General features: G+C 36.9%; 1 protein-coding gene across 1 annotated transcript in view; it reads left to right on the plus strand.

Annotated features, from left to right (window-relative positions):
- Nucleotides 1–22,888, plus strand: part of Gmd (GDP-mannose 4,6 dehydratase) — a 74,823-nt gene that overhangs the window by 2,793 nt on the left and 49,142 nt on the right. Inside the window, exons 2-3 of the mRNA XM_089097799.1 lie at nt 16,422–16,664; nt 21,207–21,399. Coding sequence (XP_088953925.1) covers nt 16,422–16,664; nt 21,207–21,399 — 436 coding nt within the window. The remainder of the gene's footprint in view (nt 1–16,421; nt 16,665–21,206; nt 21,400–22,888) is intronic.

A 22,888-nucleotide genomic window follows, 5' to 3' on the forward strand; every position in this document is an offset into this window, starting at 1 on the left:
TCAGGCTACTCAATCTCCGCTCATAAGGTAAGTATTTCAGATAGGGGACAAATTTGGATGCACCTTTTCAATCAACAGTGAATCAGATTTTCTAGTCGGATACCACACAGATGAGCAGTATTCAACAGCAGGGTGCACCATTCTCTTACACAATGTGGTAAAACTTCTCAGGTTAAACCTTCTGAAAGCTCTTTTGACGCAAAGCAAACCATAGTTTGCTTTATGCAAAACAGCTAATGCTTGCTTGTCAAACCTCAGCTGATCATCAAAAATAATACCAGGATTGCTAATAGAGTTAACAGGGTACTCCAACACATCACCAATGAAGTACTGGTATGCCACATCCTCTGCAAAGTAATGCATCACATGATATTTCTTCTGGTTAACAAACATAGAACCTAAATTACACCATTTGAACAATACTTCCAAATCTCCCTGTAGAAGTGTCACATCAACTGGGGAGGTGACTCCTCTGTATAGCTTTACATCATCCACAAACATTTTAATGGGGCTGTGTTGGATTACCTGCAGTAAATCATTTATAAATAAACAGAATAAAACTGGTCCCAGGCAGCTACCCTGAGGGACCCCACTTAGAACTCAACACCCTTCAGATAGTGCCTCACCAACCTTCACTTTCTGTGTCCAATTAGTTAGGTAATCCGTAATCCAAGTCATGCTTCTACATCCAATCCCATACCTTCGACATTTTTCCACCAGGAAAGATATTGAAACCTTGTCGAATGCCTTGCAAAAATCAATATAAATACAATCAAATTTTAAGCCTGAATCAGCCATCCCTTGAAAATCATTGACTACTTCCATTAACTGCATGTTACGCAATCGATTTTTTCGAAAACCATGCTGTGCTGTGCTCCACAATTTATTTTTTTCAAGATAATTTTGGATCCAATACACAATTACTTTTTCCATAATTCTCGAAAAAATTGACGTGTTTGAGATAGGGCAGTAATTCGTAAAATCCGACCTTGGTCCACTCTTATGAAGGGGTTTTATGACTGCCTTTTTCCACGCAGCAGGGCACTTACCAGACTCCAAGCAAAGATTAGAAAGAAATGTGAGTGGAGCCGCTAAAGAAGAAGCCAGTTCTCGCATAATAACATTTGAAAACACCATCTATATCAGGGGCTTTATCAACAGAAAGCTCACAGATAATTTTTTGGATGAGCTCAGGGGCTACATCAGAGTCATCATATTGTGACTCATTCTGTAACACAGAAGCTTCTGGTGCCAGTGATAAATTAGATATCTTATGGGTAGCAGGATTAACAAAAACAGATGAAAAGGTTTCATTAAAAATAGCTGCTTTTCTTTTATCATCATCAACAGTTTTACCAGTGACTGGGTCATTGAAGAAGATAATTTCTTAGACCACATTGGCCTGACATAACATAAAAAAAACGAGCAAAAATGGGGTTTTTATAGGCCAAATGAAAATAATGAAAAAACAAAGCGAATATTTCGAGAGGAAAAACGCCTATCTTCTTCAGCGCGAAACGAAATAATGTAACCAAGGAAAGTGCCAAAGAAAAAAAAACAACAAAAACAACCGCGGAAAGTCAATGTGAAAAGAACCAAAAAACTTAAAAGATGAATAAAATTCAATAAAAGCCAAAAATTAAAAGAATTAAAACCAAATACCTAACAACCATAAAAGCAAGTTATTCGCCAATATCCGCGATTTGCACAAAATCCAAAAAAAAATATGAACTACCATCAATGGATACTAGCAAACAACTGGCAAAGAAAAGGAAACAATTCATTCACTCAAAAAACAAAGCAAACCAGCAATTAAATAAGTTGAAGAACTATGTCATTTGATTTCGGATTTTAATTAATGCATTTCTTGCAGACACCCTTTGAGACCTAAGGGGTTGTTCACGTGTTTGATTATATGACTGGGAAATTGGTTCAAGGTTTATTTCAGAGATCACATAAGTATTCGGTCCTCTTTTGAGATAACCGAAATATGAGTTGTTTATTCTTAAATCACCGGAATCTCTGTTTAAAGCTAGACCTAAATGTTGGTATTTATAAATTTCAACAGCTTCTCTGTAGTGCTGGACTATACCTTTGTCTTGCGAAATAAGGCTAGCTTGATTAAACAAAATAGTATGGTCTGGTTTTTCAACAATGTGCTTTGCAAGGGCAGATTAAAAATTTTCTGTTTTTTTCTGCTTTTTAAGTGTATTATTAATTCAACTATAGTGCTGAGTTAATCTATCCGTTAGTCGCTGATAAGTACTTCCGATATACCAAAGACCACACGAACAAGGAATTCTGTAGACACCGGAGTTTTAACCTATCGGGATAGGGTCTATACCTTGATAAATTTGGGACTTGATAGTTTTTCTGGGTCTATAATAAGTGTAAATGTTATTTTTCCTTAGATTTTTGAAATGTGGTCTGAAACCCCTTTAACGTATGGGAGACCAAGATAAACTGAATTTTCCCTTTGATTTGTGTTTTCTGTGGAACTATCTGATAATCTTTTAATGTGTTTTGCAATTACAGAATTTATTAAACTAATTGGATTACAATTCTCAAATAAAATATCTCTAAGGCGGTTGAGCTCTAAATCCAAGAAACGTGTTGAACAAACTTTCAATGCTCTATCAACTAGAGAAGTGACAACTACTCTTTTACAGCAGGAGAATGATTAGAGGAATAACTTAAGTAACGGTCATTATGTGTGGGTTTTCTATAGACACCAAACTCAAAACATGAATCATTTCCGTGCACCAGAACATCTAAGAAAGGAAGACGCCTCTCTATCTCTGATTCCTGAGTAAATTGGAGTTTTGGATCCAAGGAGTTGAGCAAGTGAAGAAAAGAACCCAGAGACTCGTCACCATGCTCCCACAAATAAAATATATCATCTTTAAAACGAACCCAAAATTCAGGTTTACAAAAACTTTGCACCCATGGAAAGCCCATATTTCTGTCTATAAAAAATGCCTCTATAATGGAAGTAAAAAGAAGTTCTGTTACAAAGGGCTGTAAGCAAAAGAAGTGTCTGATTCGAAAGAGTAGATTTTTCTGATATAGATTGGTTAGAATTAAGTTTTTTCTTCAAAATCAGTTTGGTCTATTGGGGAACACAATTGGTATACATTGAATCCGCATCAAAACTGCCAATTCTTGTATTTGGTTTAACCAAAACTTGCTTTACCTTGGAAACAAAATCAGCGGAATTTTTAATATAGGATTTTTGAGCCTGAATTAGTGGGCAAAATATAACCGATAAGAATTTCCCTATTTTTGCTGTAGGAGAATTAAAAGAAGAAACAATGGTTCGAAGTGGATTACCGGGCTTATGAACTTTAGGAACACTATAAAAGCGAGGGGACGTGAATCCACATGGGTAAAACCTTTTGTACAACTGATCTGTAATTTCACCTTTTCCTTTTAGATAAGAAAGCTCTTTTCGGACTTCCTGGACAAATTTTTCTATGGGATTGGTAGCTAATTGTTAATGTGTTAGAATCATTTAAAATTTCTCTGACCTTTTTGTCTGACCTTTTAGAATTTTAAATAATTCTAACACATATGTGATTTAAGAATAAACGAGTCATATTTCGGTTTTCTCAAACCGAAAAAAGATAAAGAGAAGAAAAAAAAGAAAAAAAAAGAGAAGCCGATACTTTAGTAATCCCTGAAATAAACCTTGAACCACTTTCCCAGTCATCTAATCAAACACGTGAACAACCCCTTAGGTCTCAAAGGGTGTCTACAAGAAATGCATTAATTAAAATCCGAAATCAAATTACATAGTTCTTTAACTTGTTTAATTGCTGGTTCGCTTTGTTTTTTGAGTGAATGAATTGTTTCCTATCTTTGTCAGATGTTCGCTAGTATCCGTCGATGACATTTAATATTTTTTGTAGTTTCTGAAAATCATAGAAATTGGCAAATAACTTGCTTTTAAGGTTGTTAGGCATTTCTATTTAATTCTTAGAAATTTTGCCTTGTTTTGGGTTTTATTCATCGGTTAAGTTTTGGTTTTTTCTTTGGTTTTTTGGTTCGTTTCACATTGACTTTCCGCATTTGTTTTTTGTTGTTTTTTTTCTTTGGCACTTTCCTTGGTTACATTATTTCGTTTCGCGCTGAAGAAGAGAGGCGTTTGTCCTCTCGAAATATTCGCTTTGTTTTTTCAGTATTTTAATTTGGCCTATAAAAACCCCATTTTTGCTCGTTTTTCTTTCTTTATGTGGGGTCATTGAAGACTTTGGACAATGGCGACTTCTCTTTTTTGCCCCTATTCACATACTTCCAATACCTTTTTGGACAACTTTGCGCACAACTAATTATTGACGATTCAGTATGTGACTGCAGGATTATCGTTGCCCTATTTCTCACCCTCTTGTAAGCACGCCAAGATTCATCATCCCCAGCTGATAAATAAGCTCTCCAGTGTCTATTTTTGTAGATATTGTTTCAAGGACAAATTTTGGCAGATTATTACGTTTTTTCATACCCTCTCTAATAGTATACCTTGGAATAAACTTCTCACATCCTTCTACTACTACTTCACGGATAATCATGCATGGAATGTCAACCACTTTTGTAGAAAATCACCAGATCTGGTGATAAATCACCAGTGGTGGCAACCCTGACTTTGACTCCTTCTCTCTTGAGGGCAATGACCTTTAAGAATCTTTATGTTATGAAAGTAAAACCTTGAAAAACAGATCTTCTGCTTAAATGAAGTACAATAAAACTCTTTTCAACTTTGCTCAATCACAATTTATGAGGTTTAAAAGACCTGGAAATATATTTCCTAAATTTAGAAAAAAACCATTGATGTAGCTTAAAAATCTGCTCAAATAACAGGAATTGCATTTTCAGAGCAAAAACCAGAGGAAAGGGAACAAATAGCTGAAAATTAAGGTAAAATATTTGTTTTGACAAAATTTCAATAGGTAGCCTACATACCTGTCAAGTAGGCAAATTTCTAACGCTTAGAAATCAGAAGAGGGTTAACGTGGAAGCTTGATAATACCTTTCCAGAGTATTTTTTGGCCCTGGATTCATTACTGAAAGTTTCATTTTCCTAACCTAACCGCTTTTCAAGATAGAAAAAAGTAGCTAAACCAGAATTTTACCTACATATCTCTTTCTCTATCCCTTTTCCCTCCAAAGGATAAATACTATATTTATCTTACCTGTGGATGTCTTGTTGTTTGACCTTGCAAAAACATTTGACAAAGTTCCACATCCACACTTGAACAAAAAACTAATCTTGTGTGGAATTAATGCAGACCTTGTGGGCTGGATCTCTGCTTTTCTTAATGATAGAACACAGAGAGTGAGACTTTTTACTAATGAAGGAGAATCAATCCTCTCTGAGAGATGTGGAGTCACCAGTGGTGTCCTGTAGGGTAGTGTCTTAGGACCTACCCTATTCAACATCTATATAATTGACGTTTTTCAATTAAACACAAATCATCTAACTGTCTATGCAGACGACTCAAAATTGTTTGGTTTCAGTCAATCATGAGTCACTACAAGCAGATCTTGACCATATTCGAAAATATGCAACAACATGGCACGTGAGCTTTAATATTGACAATTGTAGTGTTATTCATTTTGGCAAGTCCAACCCAGGTTTCAAGTTTTCTATGGTCAATCCAGCTGTAAAGAACATTCAAGAGCTGCAAAGTGTGGACGAAGAAAGGGATCTTGGAATCAGTGTTGACAACCAGCATAAATTTTATTCAAACTGCAAAAAGACTGTGTCTCATGCAAACTCTGTCCTAGCACTCTTAAAGAAAATTATATCCAGTAGGTCTCCCTATGTTTTTGTGAGGTTGTACAAGGCCCTTGTCAGGCCAGTACTTGATTTTGGAATGTGCATAGCATCACCAAGGTACAGGAGTGATGTACAGCTTCTGGAAGGAGTGCAAAGGAAAGCCACAAAGGTTTACCAACAGCAAAGAGCTGATATGCTTATGACACATAAGCTTACTTCACAAGACCCCTCCCCCCAATTTATTTGCCAATTTCCCAAAATACTGGCACTGACAGGAGAGGACATTCAAAGAAGCTGTTTGAATCTGTCAAAACTCAACACCAACAACAGTTTTTCTCCTGCCATATAGTAAACCACTGGAATGGTCTGTCAAATAAAACAGTCTCAGCACCGAATAATGAAGTGTTCAAGAAGTCATTGGATGTTGAATGGAATGCTGTTCCCTGGAAGTACCAGTGGGAAGCATTTGATGTTTTGTCATTCACATCATCAAGTATGGAGCATGTAGCAGATCGTGATGGATCTTAATATGCTCTGAAGTGCAAATTAAGGTAATCTATTGACTTGTTTTTTCTCTTTTTAATGAGTAATACATAATATCTTCTTATCAATAACAATCCTTGCAAAAAGAATCAGGGTGGGTCAAAGTCTTGGGGGAGGCCCAATGTGACAATTACAGCAATGAGCAAAATCTGGGGGGGGGGGGCAATGTGACAAATTTGCCAATAATTTACCAAATTGAGAAATGTATTCAAAAAAAGAAAAGAAAAAAAAAAAGGAATTAGTTCCCCAGAAAAATATTGGGGGGAGGGGCAGGTCCCTCCCAGCCCACTGAATTAAATAGATACATTGTTTACAAATGACCTAAAAAGTTGACACAAGTGGGAGGGAAAATAAGAATCTGATTGATAGAAACATGTTTCCTTGTGGAGCAGCCTCTCCCAAGCCAGGAAAAAAGGAAAAGGGTTGGGCCATGGGCTAATCACCTAACCCCATAAAAAAACAATGATTTTTGATGCTATCCTGATGACCTGAAGCTCATTGGACCAGCTTTGTCCTGTGAAGATCATGCCATTCTACAAAATAATCTACAACTGCTTGATCATTGGCCTGAGGCTTGGCTTTTTAAATTTAATGTTGTTAAGTGCCATGTCATTCACTTTGGCAACATGAACCCTTGTTGGTCTTATTTTCTCTCAGGTCACCCAATTTCCTCAGTAAATACTGAACAAGATGTTGGAATCACTATTGATAATGAATTAAAATTCAGCACTCATGCTAAGAAGTCTGTTGCTGGTGCTAGTTAAAGCATGAGGCTGATTAAGTGTACTCTTTTAACTTGTTCCCCTAAAAACATCAGTCTTGTGTGTATCCTAAGCTTGGACTTGTGTATCCTAAGCTTGAAGTTCATATGTCTCTAGCCTCCCCTTATTTTAAAAGTGACATAACAGTGTTGGAAAATTTGCAGAGACGTGCCACCAAAGTGATATCCAGCTTGCTGGAACTTTCCTACCCTGCAAGATTAGCAAAACTGAAACTCCCAAAGTCAGGAGAAATAGAGGTTATGCCATTTAAACCAATAAGTTAATGAGAGCTAATACACTCCCAGCATTATTTCCCACTGTTGGTCCTAACTCAAGAACTAGAGGTCGTCAGTTGAAACTTGTTAAGCAGCGTACCTTATCCCAAGTCTGTGCTCAGTTCTTTTCTTCAAGAATTGCAACAGTTGAAATAAACTCACTGAAGAAACTGTTACTGTTGAATCTGTGACATCTTCAAATGAAGACTGTATGCTGAGTTGTCCTCCAGGGAGTGTAAACTCAACTGGGAAGCTATGGATCAGCACTGTGTGTCTAGTCACTAAAGAATCCTGAATACAACTCAAATTGTCAACTCTGGAGCTCTACAAAGAAAAATCCTTAGACTGCTTCAAATGCAGAATATGCATATAATCATATGCAATAATCATAATTAACACATTTTACATGCAGCCTCACTATGCTTTACCCCCCCCCCCCCAATTTGCAAATATATAGCCCAAGTTATGTATTTTCTACCTTAAGAAAACAATTCTTACTTCATAATATGCAGAATAATCATAGTTGACACGTTTTGGATGCATCCTCACTATACTTACCCCCTCCCCCCTAATGTGCAAATATATAGCCCAAATTATATATTTCCTATGTTAAGAAAACGATTCTTGCTTCATCACATGTAGAATAATCATAGTTAATACATTTTGCATGTAGCCCTGCTATATTTTACCCCCCCCCCCGTATGTGTAAATTTATAGCCCAAATTGTATATTTCCTATTTATTCTCAGAATGTATCTCAGTTGTTTCAACCCATGTACCTGTAAATTGAATCAACTGTGATTAAAAAAATCTGAAAACAATTTACAGGTGCATATGCATTGAAAAACATATACTTTGGGCTATATATTTGCATATTATGACGGGGGGGGGGTAAAGTATAGCAAGGATGCATGCGAAATGTGTTAACTATGACTATTTTTTTTATATTTTTTTATTCCAATATTCACGGCGCCAGGTACTTCAAAGTATCTGATATGCCGCTATTCATTTACCTCTTTCAATGGCCTCGAGGTTTTAAACGTCTATTGAATCTTCTTTTGAAGGTGTCAACAGAGGGATTTGCAGGGATAATATCCCCAGAAAGATCGTTCCAGATAGAAGTGCAACGCCGGATGAAGCTGTTCCTCAAGTACTCGGTTCTCGGCGTATCCTCCTTTAGATAGTTGGACCGAGTTGTGTGCCTTCGTGTCTGCCTTGTCGGCTGGACAAAGGGGGGCACAATTCGAGAGAGCTCGTCTGAGGGAAGCGAATTCATGTACTTGTAGAAAACAGCCATCGACGCTACATCAAACCTTTCATTTAGAGGCTGGAGCAATTCTTGTGTAGAGGCGCAGTCCGCCCTATTTGCCCTATTCTGGATTTTCTGAAGTGGTGCCAACAGCGTTTTCGGAGCACCAGCAAATAGCAGGCATCCATATTCAGTTATGGGTCTGGTGCAAGACTTGTAGAGTGGGATGATCGAGCTTCATGGAAGAAGGTTTTTGCAACAAAGAGTAACTCCCAGCTTTCTTGCGCAGGAGGTTCTCAGCCGATCAAGGTGGTTGTTCCAAGAGAGATCGGTGGAGAAATGAATCCCCAGTAGACGAAGCTCGTCGACTCTGTTTATAGCTTCATTTTTGAAGCTGAAACTGGGGTGTTCACGTGGCACCATTGATCGGGTAATTAGAAGCTCCTTTGTTTTCGATGCATTGAAGTTGATCATCCATGCATCAGACCACTTTTCAATTTTCAAAAGATCCATCTGTAGGGAAAGGGAGGCTTGTGTTGGGTCTTCGTGTTTAGGGACGGCTGAGTGTGTCGTGGTATCGTCGGCAAAGTGATTCAAAGGGTTTGCGAATTATGAAGTACGAATTGTTTTCCTAACATATTTCCTTCTCTCCAGGCTGCTATCTAGGCAAATACCCCAAACACAGAAATAATTTTGCTAGAGGCCATTATTTTTGAAAGTTTGTATTTGTTTTCAGGCTGATTCCATGCATTAGCACAGAGAAGACATTGATATTTAGGAGTCAGAGTTTAAGCTGTGGGAGTATACAGAGTTTTTCCGGACTTTACCAAGTTTGGTAAAAGTATTGCCTGAATACAGGTAAAGGTGTATATTAACAGAATATTCAAATAGCCAAGAATTAAACTTACCTATATTATCAGAATTTCCTCCTGAATCCAAATATAACATTCATTTTTATGGCAAATTCAACTTTAACCTAACTTTTGTAACCTTACCCAAATATACAGCCCATATTAGATATTTCCAATGCATTTATTGGTTCTTGATTTTATTGTGATCAATTCAATTTATGGGTAAACCAGTTTTGACAAGATTTATGCCTACACAGGTATATGAGCTGTGTCTAAAATATAAGAAAATGGTATCATCTTTGGGGGTCTATATAGGGCTTAAGATCAAATGCAATGGAAACAAATGTCATAATTGGATTCAGGATGAACTTCTGATTATAGAAATAAGTTTGTTTCTTGGCTATCTGAATATTCTGGCAATATATACCTTTACCACATGCAATGCATGTGATGATCTCATGCTCCAGGCTTCCATTAGAGTTTATGAGGCTTCCAAGATGCTTAAATTCTGGAACCTGCTCTTCCTTGTCAGAACCAACTATCAATGACCAGCCCAGTAAAGAATTAAGATTGGTCTGCATGACTTTTGTTTTTTGGGTACTGATTGTCATTCCAACTGTGTTTGTGAGCTCTGTGATGTTCTATTGTAAGTCTTTCTTTAGATGAGAAAGGATGCAAAAGCAGCTAAGAAACTGGTTTCTGAGTTCATGCCAAAAAATGAAAGGATCATAAAAGCTTGTTTTGCTAGCTCTCATTCTAAATTGACCATCACAATAATAGCTGCTTATGCCCCAGCATATGAGGCTGATAATTCAACAAAAGATGGATTCTACTATTTTGAATTAAATGATCTAGTCAACTCAGTACCTGAACATGATATTCTCATTTTATATTGTGGTTTCAGTACCAAAGTTGCTGGTGGCTGTTGTTATGCACCAGAAGTGATTAGGCATCATGATCTTGGTTTATTGAATGATAATAGAGTGTGTTTAATTGACCTTTTTGCTAGCTGTAGTTTAATTGTTTGTGGATCTTGGTTCCTGCATCACAATATACCCAAGTATACTTGGACATCACCTGGTGGGACTACACAGAGTTCAATTGACCACATTCTTATCAGAAAACAGCATAAGCATTGCCTAGAAGACATTTGAACTTTTTATGAGGCCAATTTCTACTCTGATTACTTGTTTTAAATTAAAGCTAAAGATTGTTGGCAAGTGCAAAAAGACTGCAGAAGTGTTTGATGTTCAAAAGCTCCATGATAAAAAAAATTAGGCAAGCTTATTGTGCTGCCCTATCTAATAAATTTGAAAGTGTAACATGTCATGAAACAGTTGTCTCAGTTGACAAGAAGTGGAGCATATTTGTGGATTCTATGAGAAAAGACATGGAAGAGTAAGTTGGTTACACAAACAAGAAGAGGGTTGATGACCTTAAATTGCACTTGCTAGCAATATGGACAAATCCAATGTATGCCAGTCAGTGATGATAGGGCTGTGGGACATCTTCTCTGTCCCATTGTGTGAGCCATGGCTTAGTTGACCAGTCCTTGTTGAGATTTAATTTGAAGCTCTTAATGGTTGTTGATCCCACTGTTTTCTTGCTTAGACAATTCCACTGACTTATGATGCAGCTTTAGAAGAAATGGTTTCTTTTCTTGTCATGGCACACTTGCAGACAGCTTCACTGAATGACCTCTGGTACTTGACAACCAGGCAGGCTCAAACATATCTTTGTCATCAGACTGGAGCAGCTTGTAGGTCATTATCATGCCACCTCTTCATGAATGGTATGTTAGAGTTGGTAGTTTAAGGCTCTGCAGTTGGCATGCATTCTTTTTATCTTTGAGGTCTTTTGGACATTTTGTTGCCCATCTTTGGATAGATTTGAGAGCCATCTGGTCTGTTTTATTAGTTGGCGTGGTGATGCACATTCCAAACTCTAATCTTGGTCTCACCAAGTTCTTGTAGAGTTTAGTAACTATTGCTGGGGATCTATTGGTGATTGTGTGCTTTATGATACCAAGAGTTTGGTTAGCCCCTGCTACTTCAGCTCGGGTATGGCAGTTGAATTTAAGGTCTTCATCCACAACAACCCCAAAATCTCTTTCTGAGGTACTCTTGGAAATCGGTTGTCTCACTCCAGTTTTTGATGACATTGATTATTTCCATTGTGTGTTATTTCCGGCAAAATGGAGAACCTTGCACATTTCAACATTAAACTTGAGCCTCCATGTATTGGCCAGTTTGCAAAAGCTGTCTAGACCTGACTGTATTAAGGCCACACCCTGTTGTGTGTCTACAGGACCAATACGTTTTGAGTCATCAGCATACATGCTAAGTTTATTTGTAACGTTTTGTGGAGTGTTGTTAACATAAACATTGTAGAGTGTTGGTTGCAAAATGATTCCTTGACACACTCCACTTCAGACCTCTGCTATTCCAGATTAGTAAGCTGTACCACCTTCACCAAAAATCTGACCTGCTGCTTTCTTACCTTCAAGAAAGACATTATCCAGTCCACCACAACCTCTTCAATACCTTATTGCCTTCAGTTTCAATTGGGGCCTTCGATGACAAACTTTATCAAAGGCTATAGCAAAGTCTAGCAGCTTTAGCAAAGTCTAGCAGAATTATATCCACTGGGAGACCTTGGTCAAGAGCTCAGTTATGTGATCATATGAGGCAATCAGATTTGTTTTAATTGATCTACCTGGTTGGAATCCATGTTGGTGTTTTGATACAAGGTTATTTGTGACCAAATGTTTGAGATTGGCAGCATTTGCAACACCTTCTAGAATTTTCCAAACAGTAGATGTAATACTAATTGGCTGATAATTGGAAGCTTTGTTCCTGTCTCCTCCTTTGTGTATTGGCGAGATATGGACAGCTTTCCAGTCCATTGGTATGACTTGGGCATTAAAAGAATTTTGGAAGAGCCTTGAGAGTAGCAGTACAAATTGGGCGTGAGCAGCTCATGCCCAAAATTCGCTCTTGAAGCTCATGATGAGCTTCCTTTAAAAGATGTGGATGAATGCTGTCTTGCCCAACAGACGTATTTTGATTAAGCTTTTAAGCCAAGATTCAAGCCCAGCCTTATCCACATTATTGGAGGCATTTGAGTGTTAATTACACAGTGTGGTGCAGTTGGGAGGGGGCAGCATCTGGGTGTGTCAATACTGACATAAACTGTTGTTTTAAGGCGTCAGTAATTTTTTGGGGTTCATTTGACTGGATTGACTTGATTGTAGGGAGATGTGAGCACCTTGGGACTGGTTTAAGTTTATGGCAGATATCTGGGGAATGCTTTGGTCAAATTACTTGATTTTGCTACTGACTTAAGTGGAAATGAATGGGCTTTCTCCCAGATTTTTGCAGATTATTCCCTTGAAAAGCTTTTTTTGTAACAACAATTTTCCTAACCCCTTTCTATTGTCCCAGAGTACCCAAACCCCCAGGTACTCTGGGACATCCCAGAGGGTACTCTGTGACACAGTTCTCTTTTTACCAAATTTCATTTATTAAAAACCGACAATCTACTTTAAGTACAATAAACAACATAAAACAGAAGCTTGTAACATTATTCACTCAACAGCATACTGTGAAAGGTCGACATCCAAGGTCAGGGTATTTTGCTCCACGTTCTGTGTCACCCACTCAGATTAAGTTTTGGCTGGTCTAAGACAATTTTGCTTGCCATCACAAAGGCCTCATCCTTTGTCTCTGGCAATATGAACCTCCAAGTTGGGAGATTTTGTTTCAGGAAGTTTATATTATATCCTTCCATTTCAATCTCCAAGAACTCACTAGCATAATACTTTGAACTTTTTTAGTAGCATATAGAACTAGTACAAAATCACCATGCGTTATCTCCGCATGTGTTTTTTTTTTTTTAACAGCTTCTTAGGGGTCACTCAGGTGTAATGAATCATCAGTGTCAGCACAGAGATCAGCAGAAGCAGCATCATTACTACTGACACTAACATGTAAAGTCACTTGCTAGCTTCTTTTTCTGTGTTTGCATAACTTTTGTGGCTTTTTGCTTTTTATTTTCCTCTGCTTCTTATTTGAGATTTCTCTTGAGACAGATCTCAAGAGACAAATTTCTAGAGATCTCTTTGTCTTTTTGCTTCAAAAATGGCATCTTTAACAGGGGTTGCAGTCAAAATCTGATGGGCCTGGCTTTCTTCCTCTTTTTTTCTTCTGAATGCCAACTTGACAGTCAGGAAGAGGAAGTTTCTGACTTGGGAGAGCACAAACAGAATTATCAACCTTCTGAGTCCCAGACACTGGCTGCCTGCCTGATGAGCTGCTCTTTTCACCTGCACAACTCTGCTGTTCATGCTTGCCCTCCAAATGAGACTTTGGCCCACTGGGATTGCTACAGATACCGCTTGAATTATAATCTGCTGTATATCACCTAATTATATCTCCCAGCTTGATCTTTGGCTGGTGTTGCCTGATTGTAGATATGAAGGTATCCTGGGACACAATGGGCAAAAACTATCCCAGGGTACCCAGGAACAGGTGTCCCAGAGTACCCAAGCAGGAAACTTCACACAGGTTCAATTTTGTATCACTAGATGACAATGTAAATCCATCATTGAACAGTGTTCTGGAGCCAAAAGAACACAGCTTCTAACGAAAACACACTCATTGGCTTACAACAAACTGAAAACCAAATAGTTATGCTATGAAAACCAAATCCTCTTTCTAACTCGAAGAACAAAGAAAAACTTCGTACCTACAATCTCTGAAAAAAATATTTTCTGATGTCTTCAGGAAAACACATGGAGTACTTCCTGATAGATGTCATAATGGATGTAATTAAGGCAGAATTTTTGAATAAAATTTTCTTCACAAAGGTGCCATGTCCCACCCCCACCCTCCACTGAATTACAAGGGAGATTGCTGGGGACTTCTGAAAGCCTGCTTGTACTGTTGAAAGTAAAATGGTGAACTCAAGGCCATACCCGGAGGGTGGTTTAGGGGGGTTTGAACCCCCCCCCCCCCCCCCCCCGAAGTGTTTTTTTGACTTGTAAAAACGCAACAAAAATGGATATAAACAAATTTTGTATGTGTTTTTTTTGTGTAATGCCCCCCCCCCCGAAAGTCTTTGAGTAAAACCCCCTTCGAAAAAAAATCCTGGGTACGGCCTTGGACGAACTGCTTAATAGGAAACAAATTATTGATAACAGATGGAGAGAATACTTCAGAGAAGTACTAAATTTGTCTCCCCTAGAAATTTCATTGAGCCTCTATTTGGATTGCCACTCTTTGGACTGGATATCAGCATTAAACCCACTAGTCTGCTGAAAGCCAAAACTGTTTTCCAAAACCTAAAGAATGGCAAAGCTGCCAGAGTTGATAGTGTACAGCCTGAATTGTTAAAATACGACACTGAAGTCTTTACAAAATCTCTACATGAAATCTTAAACCAGATTTGGGGAGCTGAGAGTGTCCCCATTCACTGGAAGAAAAGGGGTTATTGTTAAACTTTTTAAGAAAGCTTGAACTGTTGATCACAACAATTGGCAAGATATTACTTTGTAGTCAATAGGAAGCAAAGTCTTTTGTCAAATACAGTTAAATTGTATTCAGTCAAGAATCAGTAAAATCTTCTAAGATGGACAACATGGCTTTAAACCAAACAGAGCTTTTGCTGATCTAATATTCAGTTTAAGGATATTAATTGAAGAATAGAGTGAATGACAGACTGAAATATTAGTTGCATTCATTGAATTTTTAAAGGCTTTAATTCTGTACATAGGAAATTGTCATGGAGAACATTGTGACACTGAGCTTCTAGACAAGATCACTAGTATAATTGTTGCTTTATATAATGACCAGTGGGGGTTGTATGAACCTGAATGAATGGATCTGGATCCACTCTGGTGTAACACAAGACTGTATCCTCTCTCCTGTGCTCTTCACAGTCCTCATGCACACCCTGTCTCTTCATTCGTGTCCCTCCAAGATGAAATATTACCTACATACCTTGCCATAGTCGTAGATTTTTATTAATATAAAAACAGTTTAGTTTTATTGTGTATATTCAATAAACTAGAAATGGACAAAAATTAATAAAAAAAAAAAGAAAAAGTTTTTCCAATTGAAGAAAGAAGTGAAGATGGAAAGCTAAAACAAATAAAGAGATTTGTAGATTTTTTTTTTTAATTTGGTACTTTACTGACAGCACAAAACATTATACTGTTTTTGCAGAATAAAAACATAAAGACCCTTATGATGTCTTTGCTGCAGAAAAATAATTATTTTCGGATTTTTGTTGATGTGGATTTGTTTAATTGGACATGATCTGTAGATTATTACCCAAACTGAGTAAAGATTATGCCCCAACTTTACTGATGCATTGAGGAAAGGAAGCTTTCTTTACTAAGCAAAAGAAGAAAAATTGTTTCTTCTTCAGAAACTTTTACCAGAGGAAAAAAAAGACCTGACAAAACATTCTAGTTTTCAATAAACACTGTCAGTTGGGCTAACCTAAATAAGTTCAGTAACTTGGGATATTTTTAGTTTGTTTTATTTGCTTCAATACTGTGACAATTGTACCAGTCATTATGCGGATTAATTAAAAAAAATTTTTTTCACAAAATAGACTTCAAAGAAAACCAAAGAGCTACATTAGACATGATACTGAATGGGCAGAAATAAAATCAAATAATTTTCCAAGCCTAAATTACCCTAAATCACCATCAATAAATAAATGAAACCCAAAACGAACAGAAATTATAATAAGTACCTGAGTCAATAAGTTAGCAGTCATGATCATCATCAGCATAAAAAAGTCTACTTCAAAGTGTTAATCCAGACCCAAAGGTAGATGGTATTCTCCAGGTAGAAATAAGCATAAATTGAAATAAAATCATTTAGGAATTAAAAAGTCTCCCAAATTTTGGCAGTTTAAAGTTCCCTGTTCCTTTGTTTCATGTAAGCTATTTATCATATAGGACGGTTCTTATCTTGCTGAGTTGTTAATATCCAAAGGCTATGAAGTGCATGGCATCCTTCGAAGGTCATCTTCATTTAATACTGGAAGGATAGAGCATCTGTATGCCAATAAAGCTGCTCATACAGGTGGCTCAATGAAGTTGCACTATGGCGACCTGACAGATAGCTCCTGCCTTGTTAAAATTATATCAGAAGTAAAGCCAGATGAGATTTACAATTTAGGTGCGCAGTCACATGTTAAGGTTCGTGACATTTTTTATTATGATTGTTTTTTTTTTTTTGCACTTTTGTTTGGCTTTGTCTATTTAAAGGATCACATTTTTAAAGATCAATACCATACCAGTTTACAGGTATGATATACATCGTATTAGAGTACTGCTGAAACTATTGGTTGTTTTAATAAGAATTGGTCATGGTTTCCGCATTAAGCTTTACAAGCTCAAGGTCGCAAAATGTAGATGCTCGAGTGGTTCAGCAGCTCACTGCTTCCTCACAATTTTTCGGATTTTTTTTTAAATCATCTTCTGTCACATTACTGAGCAATTATTTAATGATGACAATGAACTGAGAACTAACTACTTGATTTTCAATTTTTTGGGTACTTTTAAGAGGAACTGGGATTTTTGACTGCCTTTTTTGAAGGTATCGACATTTTTCTAAGGTACCGTTTCGGAACAATTTATGTGATTTGAGAGTGTAATTATCCTATTCCGTAAGAACCCGAAATTTTGGATACCTTCTGACATTTAGTATGATTTCTTTGCTGTTTTGAGTGACTTCTGTTGTTTCGCAACAGGAAATTCACTCTTGGAACACGTTTTCTATTATTAATTAAAAAAACTTCTTCCACAAAACAAGTTTTTCAAAGAAAAGTAAAGAACTCCATTAAACCAAAAATAAAATCAAATAATCTACCAAGCGTGAAACTACCACAAATCAGCATCGATAAATAAATGAAACCCAAAACGAACAGAAATTACAATAAATAACCGAGTCAAATTCAAAACGAGCAGAAATTAACAAGAGTTGGGCGCAAAACCCCTATGCCTTCCCAAGGCCATAACATAATTTGCACTTTACTGAAAATATATAAATGTTTTTACTTTCATAAATTTAATAAATCAAATAATATTAACATTTTGATGATTAAATATCAGTATATGTATATTAAACTGACAATTCACATTCATTTGTATTTTTTTCAGTAAAGTGCAAATTATGTTCTGGTCTTGGGAAGGCATAGGGGTTTTGAGCCCTACTCATGTTAATTTCTGCTCTTTTTGGGTTTGACTCGGTTATTTATTGTAATTTCTGCTCGTTTTGGGTTTCATTTATTTATTGATGCTGATTTGTGGTAGTTTCATGCTTGGTAGATTATTTGATTTCAATTTTGCTCATTTTCGGTTTAATAGAGTTCTTTACTTTTCTTTGAAAAACTTGTTGTATGGAAAAAGTTTTTTTTAATTAATTTCTGTTCGATTTATATTGACATAGTCTTTTCAGGGAAAAAGAAAATAATGCTTTCTTTTCTTTTTTTTTAAGACTTTATAGTTCGGCCTGTTACTTGTATGCTGGAGAGACATTTTCAGCAATTTTTAACAACCTACACCCTTTTAAAAATCTGGACACAAATAGTAGTGTTTAATTTAGTTACATTCTTCCTCTAGTTGACCTGGAATGGAAAACTTAATACCATTCGCAAAAAAAAATCTTTTTACTTTCTTTGATAGGTTGGATACACTTACGTTATTTTGATTCGGTTAAATTTTAAGAGCAGAAGTAGCTCCGAAAGTTTGAACATAATACCCTCAGTCGTTCTTGGGATACTGCTGAGATGCCTTATTGGGAATTCGCATTAACACAGTGCATTGTGTTTGGGGAAATGGTTGGCGTGGAAGGGGTATTAGTTGCCTTTCAATTACTTTTGACTATTAAAAAGGACACTAGCCCTTTTAATTTCCAATCGAATGAGCCCTTTTTGAGTTTCTACGACAACGCTTTCTATGAACACCTTATATGCCCCCAGGGCATAAGTAGCAACCCTGGCCATGAGGGCTCTGAGGGGGTTGTCACCCTCAAAGATCTAATTTCCAGAACTGTCAAATACGTTGAACAAAACGGCTATCTCAAAATTTTGATTGGATATTTTTGGGGAAATGATGGGTGTGAGAGGGGGGTTAGTTGCTCTTAAATCACTTTCGATTATTAAAAATGGCACTAGCCCTTTCAATTTCCAATCAAATGAGCCATTTTCAAGTTTCTACGACAAAACTCTATGAAAGCCTTATATGCCCCCTGGGCATAACTTACAACCTTTGCCCTGAGGGTTGTGGGGGGGAGGGAGGAGGGTTGTCATCCTCAAATACCTAATGTCCAGAACTATCAATTATGTTAAACAAAATGAATATCTCAAAATTTTGATTGGATGTGTTTGGGAAAATGGTGGGTGTGAGAGGGGGGTTAGTTGATCTTCAATCACTTTCAACTATTAAAAAAGGCTTTACCCCTCTAAATTTCAAATCGAATGAGCCCTTTTTAAAGTTTCTACGACATTTCTTCCTATAATAACCTCATATGCCCCCAGGGCATAACTTACAATCCTTGCCCTGAGGGCTGTGGGGGGTGGGGTTGTAAAAAAATGGCTATCTCAAATTTTGATTGTATATGTTTGGGGAAATGGTGGACGTGAGAGGGGAATTAGTTGCCCTCCAATTACTTTCGACTTTTAAAAAGGGCACTAGCCATTTCAATTTCCAATCAAAACCCTTGCCCTGAGGGCTGTGCGGGGGGGGGGGGTGTCATCCTTAAAGACCTAATTTCCAAAACTTTAAACTACGTTGAACAAAATGGCTATCTAAAAGTTTTGATTGGATGTGTTTGGGGAAAAGGTGGGCGTGAGAGGGGAGTTAGGTGCCCTCCTATCATTTTCAGCTATTAAAAAGGACACTAGCCCTTTGAATTTGTAATCGAATGCAGCCTTTTTCAAGTTTCTAGGACAAAGCTTTCAGTAAAAACCTTATATGCCCCGAGGGCATAACTTGTAACCCCTGCCCTGAGGGGAGGGGTCGTCATCCTCAAAGACCTTATTTCCAGAATTTTCAATTACATTGAACAAAATGGCTATCTCAAAATTTTGATTGGATGTGTTTGGATAAATGGTGGTTGTCAGAGGGGGGTTGGTTGCCCTCCGATCACTTTCGACTACTAAAAATGGCACTAGCCCTTTGAATTTCCAATCGAATGAGCCCTTTTTGAAGTTTCTACGACAAACTTTCCAATGTAAACCTTATATGCTCCCAGGGTATAACTTATAACCCTTGCCCTGAAGACTGTGAGGGGAGTGTCCTGCTCAAAGGCAAGATTTCCAGAACTTTCAACTACGTTGAACAAAATGGATATCTCAAACTTTTGATTGGATGTGTTTGAGGAAAAGGTGGGTGTGAGGGGGGGGGGGTAGTTGCCCTCCAATTACTTTCGACTATTAAAAAGGGCATTAGCCCTTTGAATTTCCAATCGAATGAGCCTTTTTTGAAGTTTCTACGACAACGCTTTCCATAAAAACCGTATATGCCTGCAGAGCATAACTTACAACCCTTGCCCTGAAGGGTGTGGGGGAGTGTCCTTCTCAAAAACATAATTTCTATCTGGAAATCAACTACGCTGAACAAAATGGCTATCTCAAAATTTTGATTGGATGTGTTTCGTGAAATGGTGGGCTAGGAAGGGGTGTTAGTTGCCTTCCGATCACTGTCGACTATTAAAAAGGGCACAAGCCATTCCAATTTCCAATTGAATGATCCCTTTTCGAAGTTTCTGTGACAACTTCTTCGATACAAAGTGCCCTGGTCTAAAGGAAAAAATAATGAATAACACATTGTGCAAATATCGTTCTTATATGCCCCTAGGGTATAACTTAAAACCCTTGCCCTGAGGGCTGTGGGGGAGTGTCATCCTCAAAAACATAATTTTTATCTGGAAATCAACTCAGCTGAACAAAATGGCCATCTCAAAATTTTGATTGGATGTTTTTGGGGAAATGGTGGGCGTGGAAGGGGTGTTAGTTGTCTATCAATCACTTTCAACTATTGAAAAGAGCGCTAACCATTCCAAGTTCCTATCGATTAAGCACTTTTTCAAGTTTTTAGGACACTTCTTTCGATACGAAGTGCCCTGGTATGGAAGAAGAAAATAAATAATACATTGTGCCAAATTCGTTCTTTACTTAGGCAGCGCTATTGCGCTGCCTTTGATAGAGTATGAAGCTGTTGTGCCTATGAGGTACAAAAAGATTAATTTTTTTGTCCTAAAAGATTAACCAAGGCTAGAAAGAGTAAGGTAATAAAGCTTTTTTATGATTTTTATCTCCAAATAGGCCTAGACTGAAAAGTACAGCTCTCTTATTTCTTGTTAAAATATTAGATATTCGGAGACTACAAATGAAAGAAGGAAGCAGTGGTGACACATTTTGTTTCTATTCAAGGATGTCTTTCACTGTCATGACCACCCTGTGCTTTCATATTTTCAATACAAAAAATGCCAGTTTGACTCTTATCAATGTAAAGATAGCAGCAAATAGAGAGAAATGACAAATATATGTGATTGGTTGACGTCATTTTTGGCTGAATTTGATTGGTGCTATATATAGTACCTTAAACAGAAGAAGGTGTATCTTAGTTTCCAGCCAAGAGGATTTTCATATTTCAATGTTTTTTAAGAAATGATTTGGTTGTACTCACTGAATAAAGTCTTGTTTATTGCGTGTTATAGTGTATTGTGTATTATAGGTATCATTTGATTTAGCAGAGTATACTGCCAATGTAGATGCATTAGGTACTCTCAGAATTTTGGATGCTGTTCGAACAGTTGGATTAGAAAAGAAAGTTAGATTCTATCAGGCCTCCACATCTGAGCTTTATGGAAAAGTCCAAGAAATACCGCAAAATGAGAAAACACCATTTTACCCTCGATCTCCATATGGTGAGTTCCTTATTTTCTATTCTAGGATTAGTTTATGTTTATTTATTTTATTTCATTTAATATATTATAAACATAAACATATCTCCCCCCATATGCCACAGAATGCTATGGAGGAGGGAGATAACCAGACAAATTTACAAAAAAAAAAAAAAAAAAAAAAAAAATTAACATTAATCTCAGAAGGGGTTTAAAAAACAAAACCTAACGATGATGAATTTAATTGACGAAGTGTTGAATACTCCTCTTTATGAACGAAATAGGTAAAGCTCACCTGGGATTTAAATTCTTCTATATGGTAATTTACTATGTGTGAAAGCTTTGGAGAAAATCCACTTATTTTTATATATAAACACCTCAAAGAAGTGAAACCAACTGAAAAAGCCATGGCATCTTAGATGGTAGATTTTGTCGACTTGCACGAGGTTATGGATTAGAACCCCTTAATTGACGTTTTTCTCGTCGGTTAAAGGCTGAAATATTGAGTATATATTCTTTTTTTTTAGTAAAAGTTGCATTTGTGAAGGATTTGGGGTAATGATAAGCTGTCAAGCGCTACTCTTATGAACGAAGTAGTAAAAAAAAATCCTTAAAAAAAATGGAAAGTAGTCCAAAAAATAGAGGATGTTAATCCTCCATTGTAATAATTGGCTCTGTTAGAAAAATCTGTTTATTTTTTCGTATAAATATCTCAAGTTGGTTAGAACGTTTGAACGATAAGACTCTAAGACATGCTCGTGGTTTCAAGCCCCTCACTTGACGCTTTTTCCGTTGGTAGAGGTACAAATATCTATGATAAATTCTATTTGCGGTAATGTGCGACAGGTTTTGTAAAGCTTACCACATTTGATATTAATAAAAAATTAAATTTTCAAGGCAAAAAAAATTGTGAACTATGAAACTCTAAATCACAGAGTTTTGGATTCGAGCACAATTCACATTTTTCTCATTGGTAAAATGTTCAAATATTTAGAATATATTCTTTTTTTATTTAAAGTGACATATGTGAACGGTTTTAGGAATCGTTTAGGTTAATGACAAGGCGCCAAACCTTGTTCTTTTTGAACGAAGTACTCTAAACCCACTAAGGATGTAAACTCTCCTAAGTAATAATTGGTTGTGTTAGAAAACAATAGAAAATCTGCTGCTTTTTTTTTATATAAATACCTCAAGTTGGTAGAGCTTGTGCAAGATAAGACTCTAACACATGCTCGTGGATTGGAGCCCGTCTACAAAAGGCAGAAAAATCGAGAATGAATTATTTTTGGGGCGAAAGTTATATTTGTGAAGAATTTTGGTTTAAGGTGTCAGTTTTTATGAACGAAATAGTCCAAGCCCACCTATAATTCTCTTATATGATGAATAGTTGTGTATGTAAACTCTAGAAAAAATCGGTTTATTTCTGTATACAAATACCTCAAAGACGTAAGACACACTAACCAAGCCCCAGTAGGTCAGTTGGTACGAAAGAGTTTTAACGATAAGATAAGAG

Source organism: Artemia sp. Qi Xiang Cuo, chromosome 12, assembly GCF_049724085.1.
Source record: "Artemia sp. Qi Xiang Cuo chromosome 12, ASM4972408v1, whole genome shotgun sequence".
In the NCBI taxonomy this organism is placed as follows: domain Eukaryota; kingdom Metazoa; phylum Arthropoda; class Branchiopoda; order Anostraca; family Artemiidae; genus Artemia; species Artemia sp. Qi Xiang Cuo.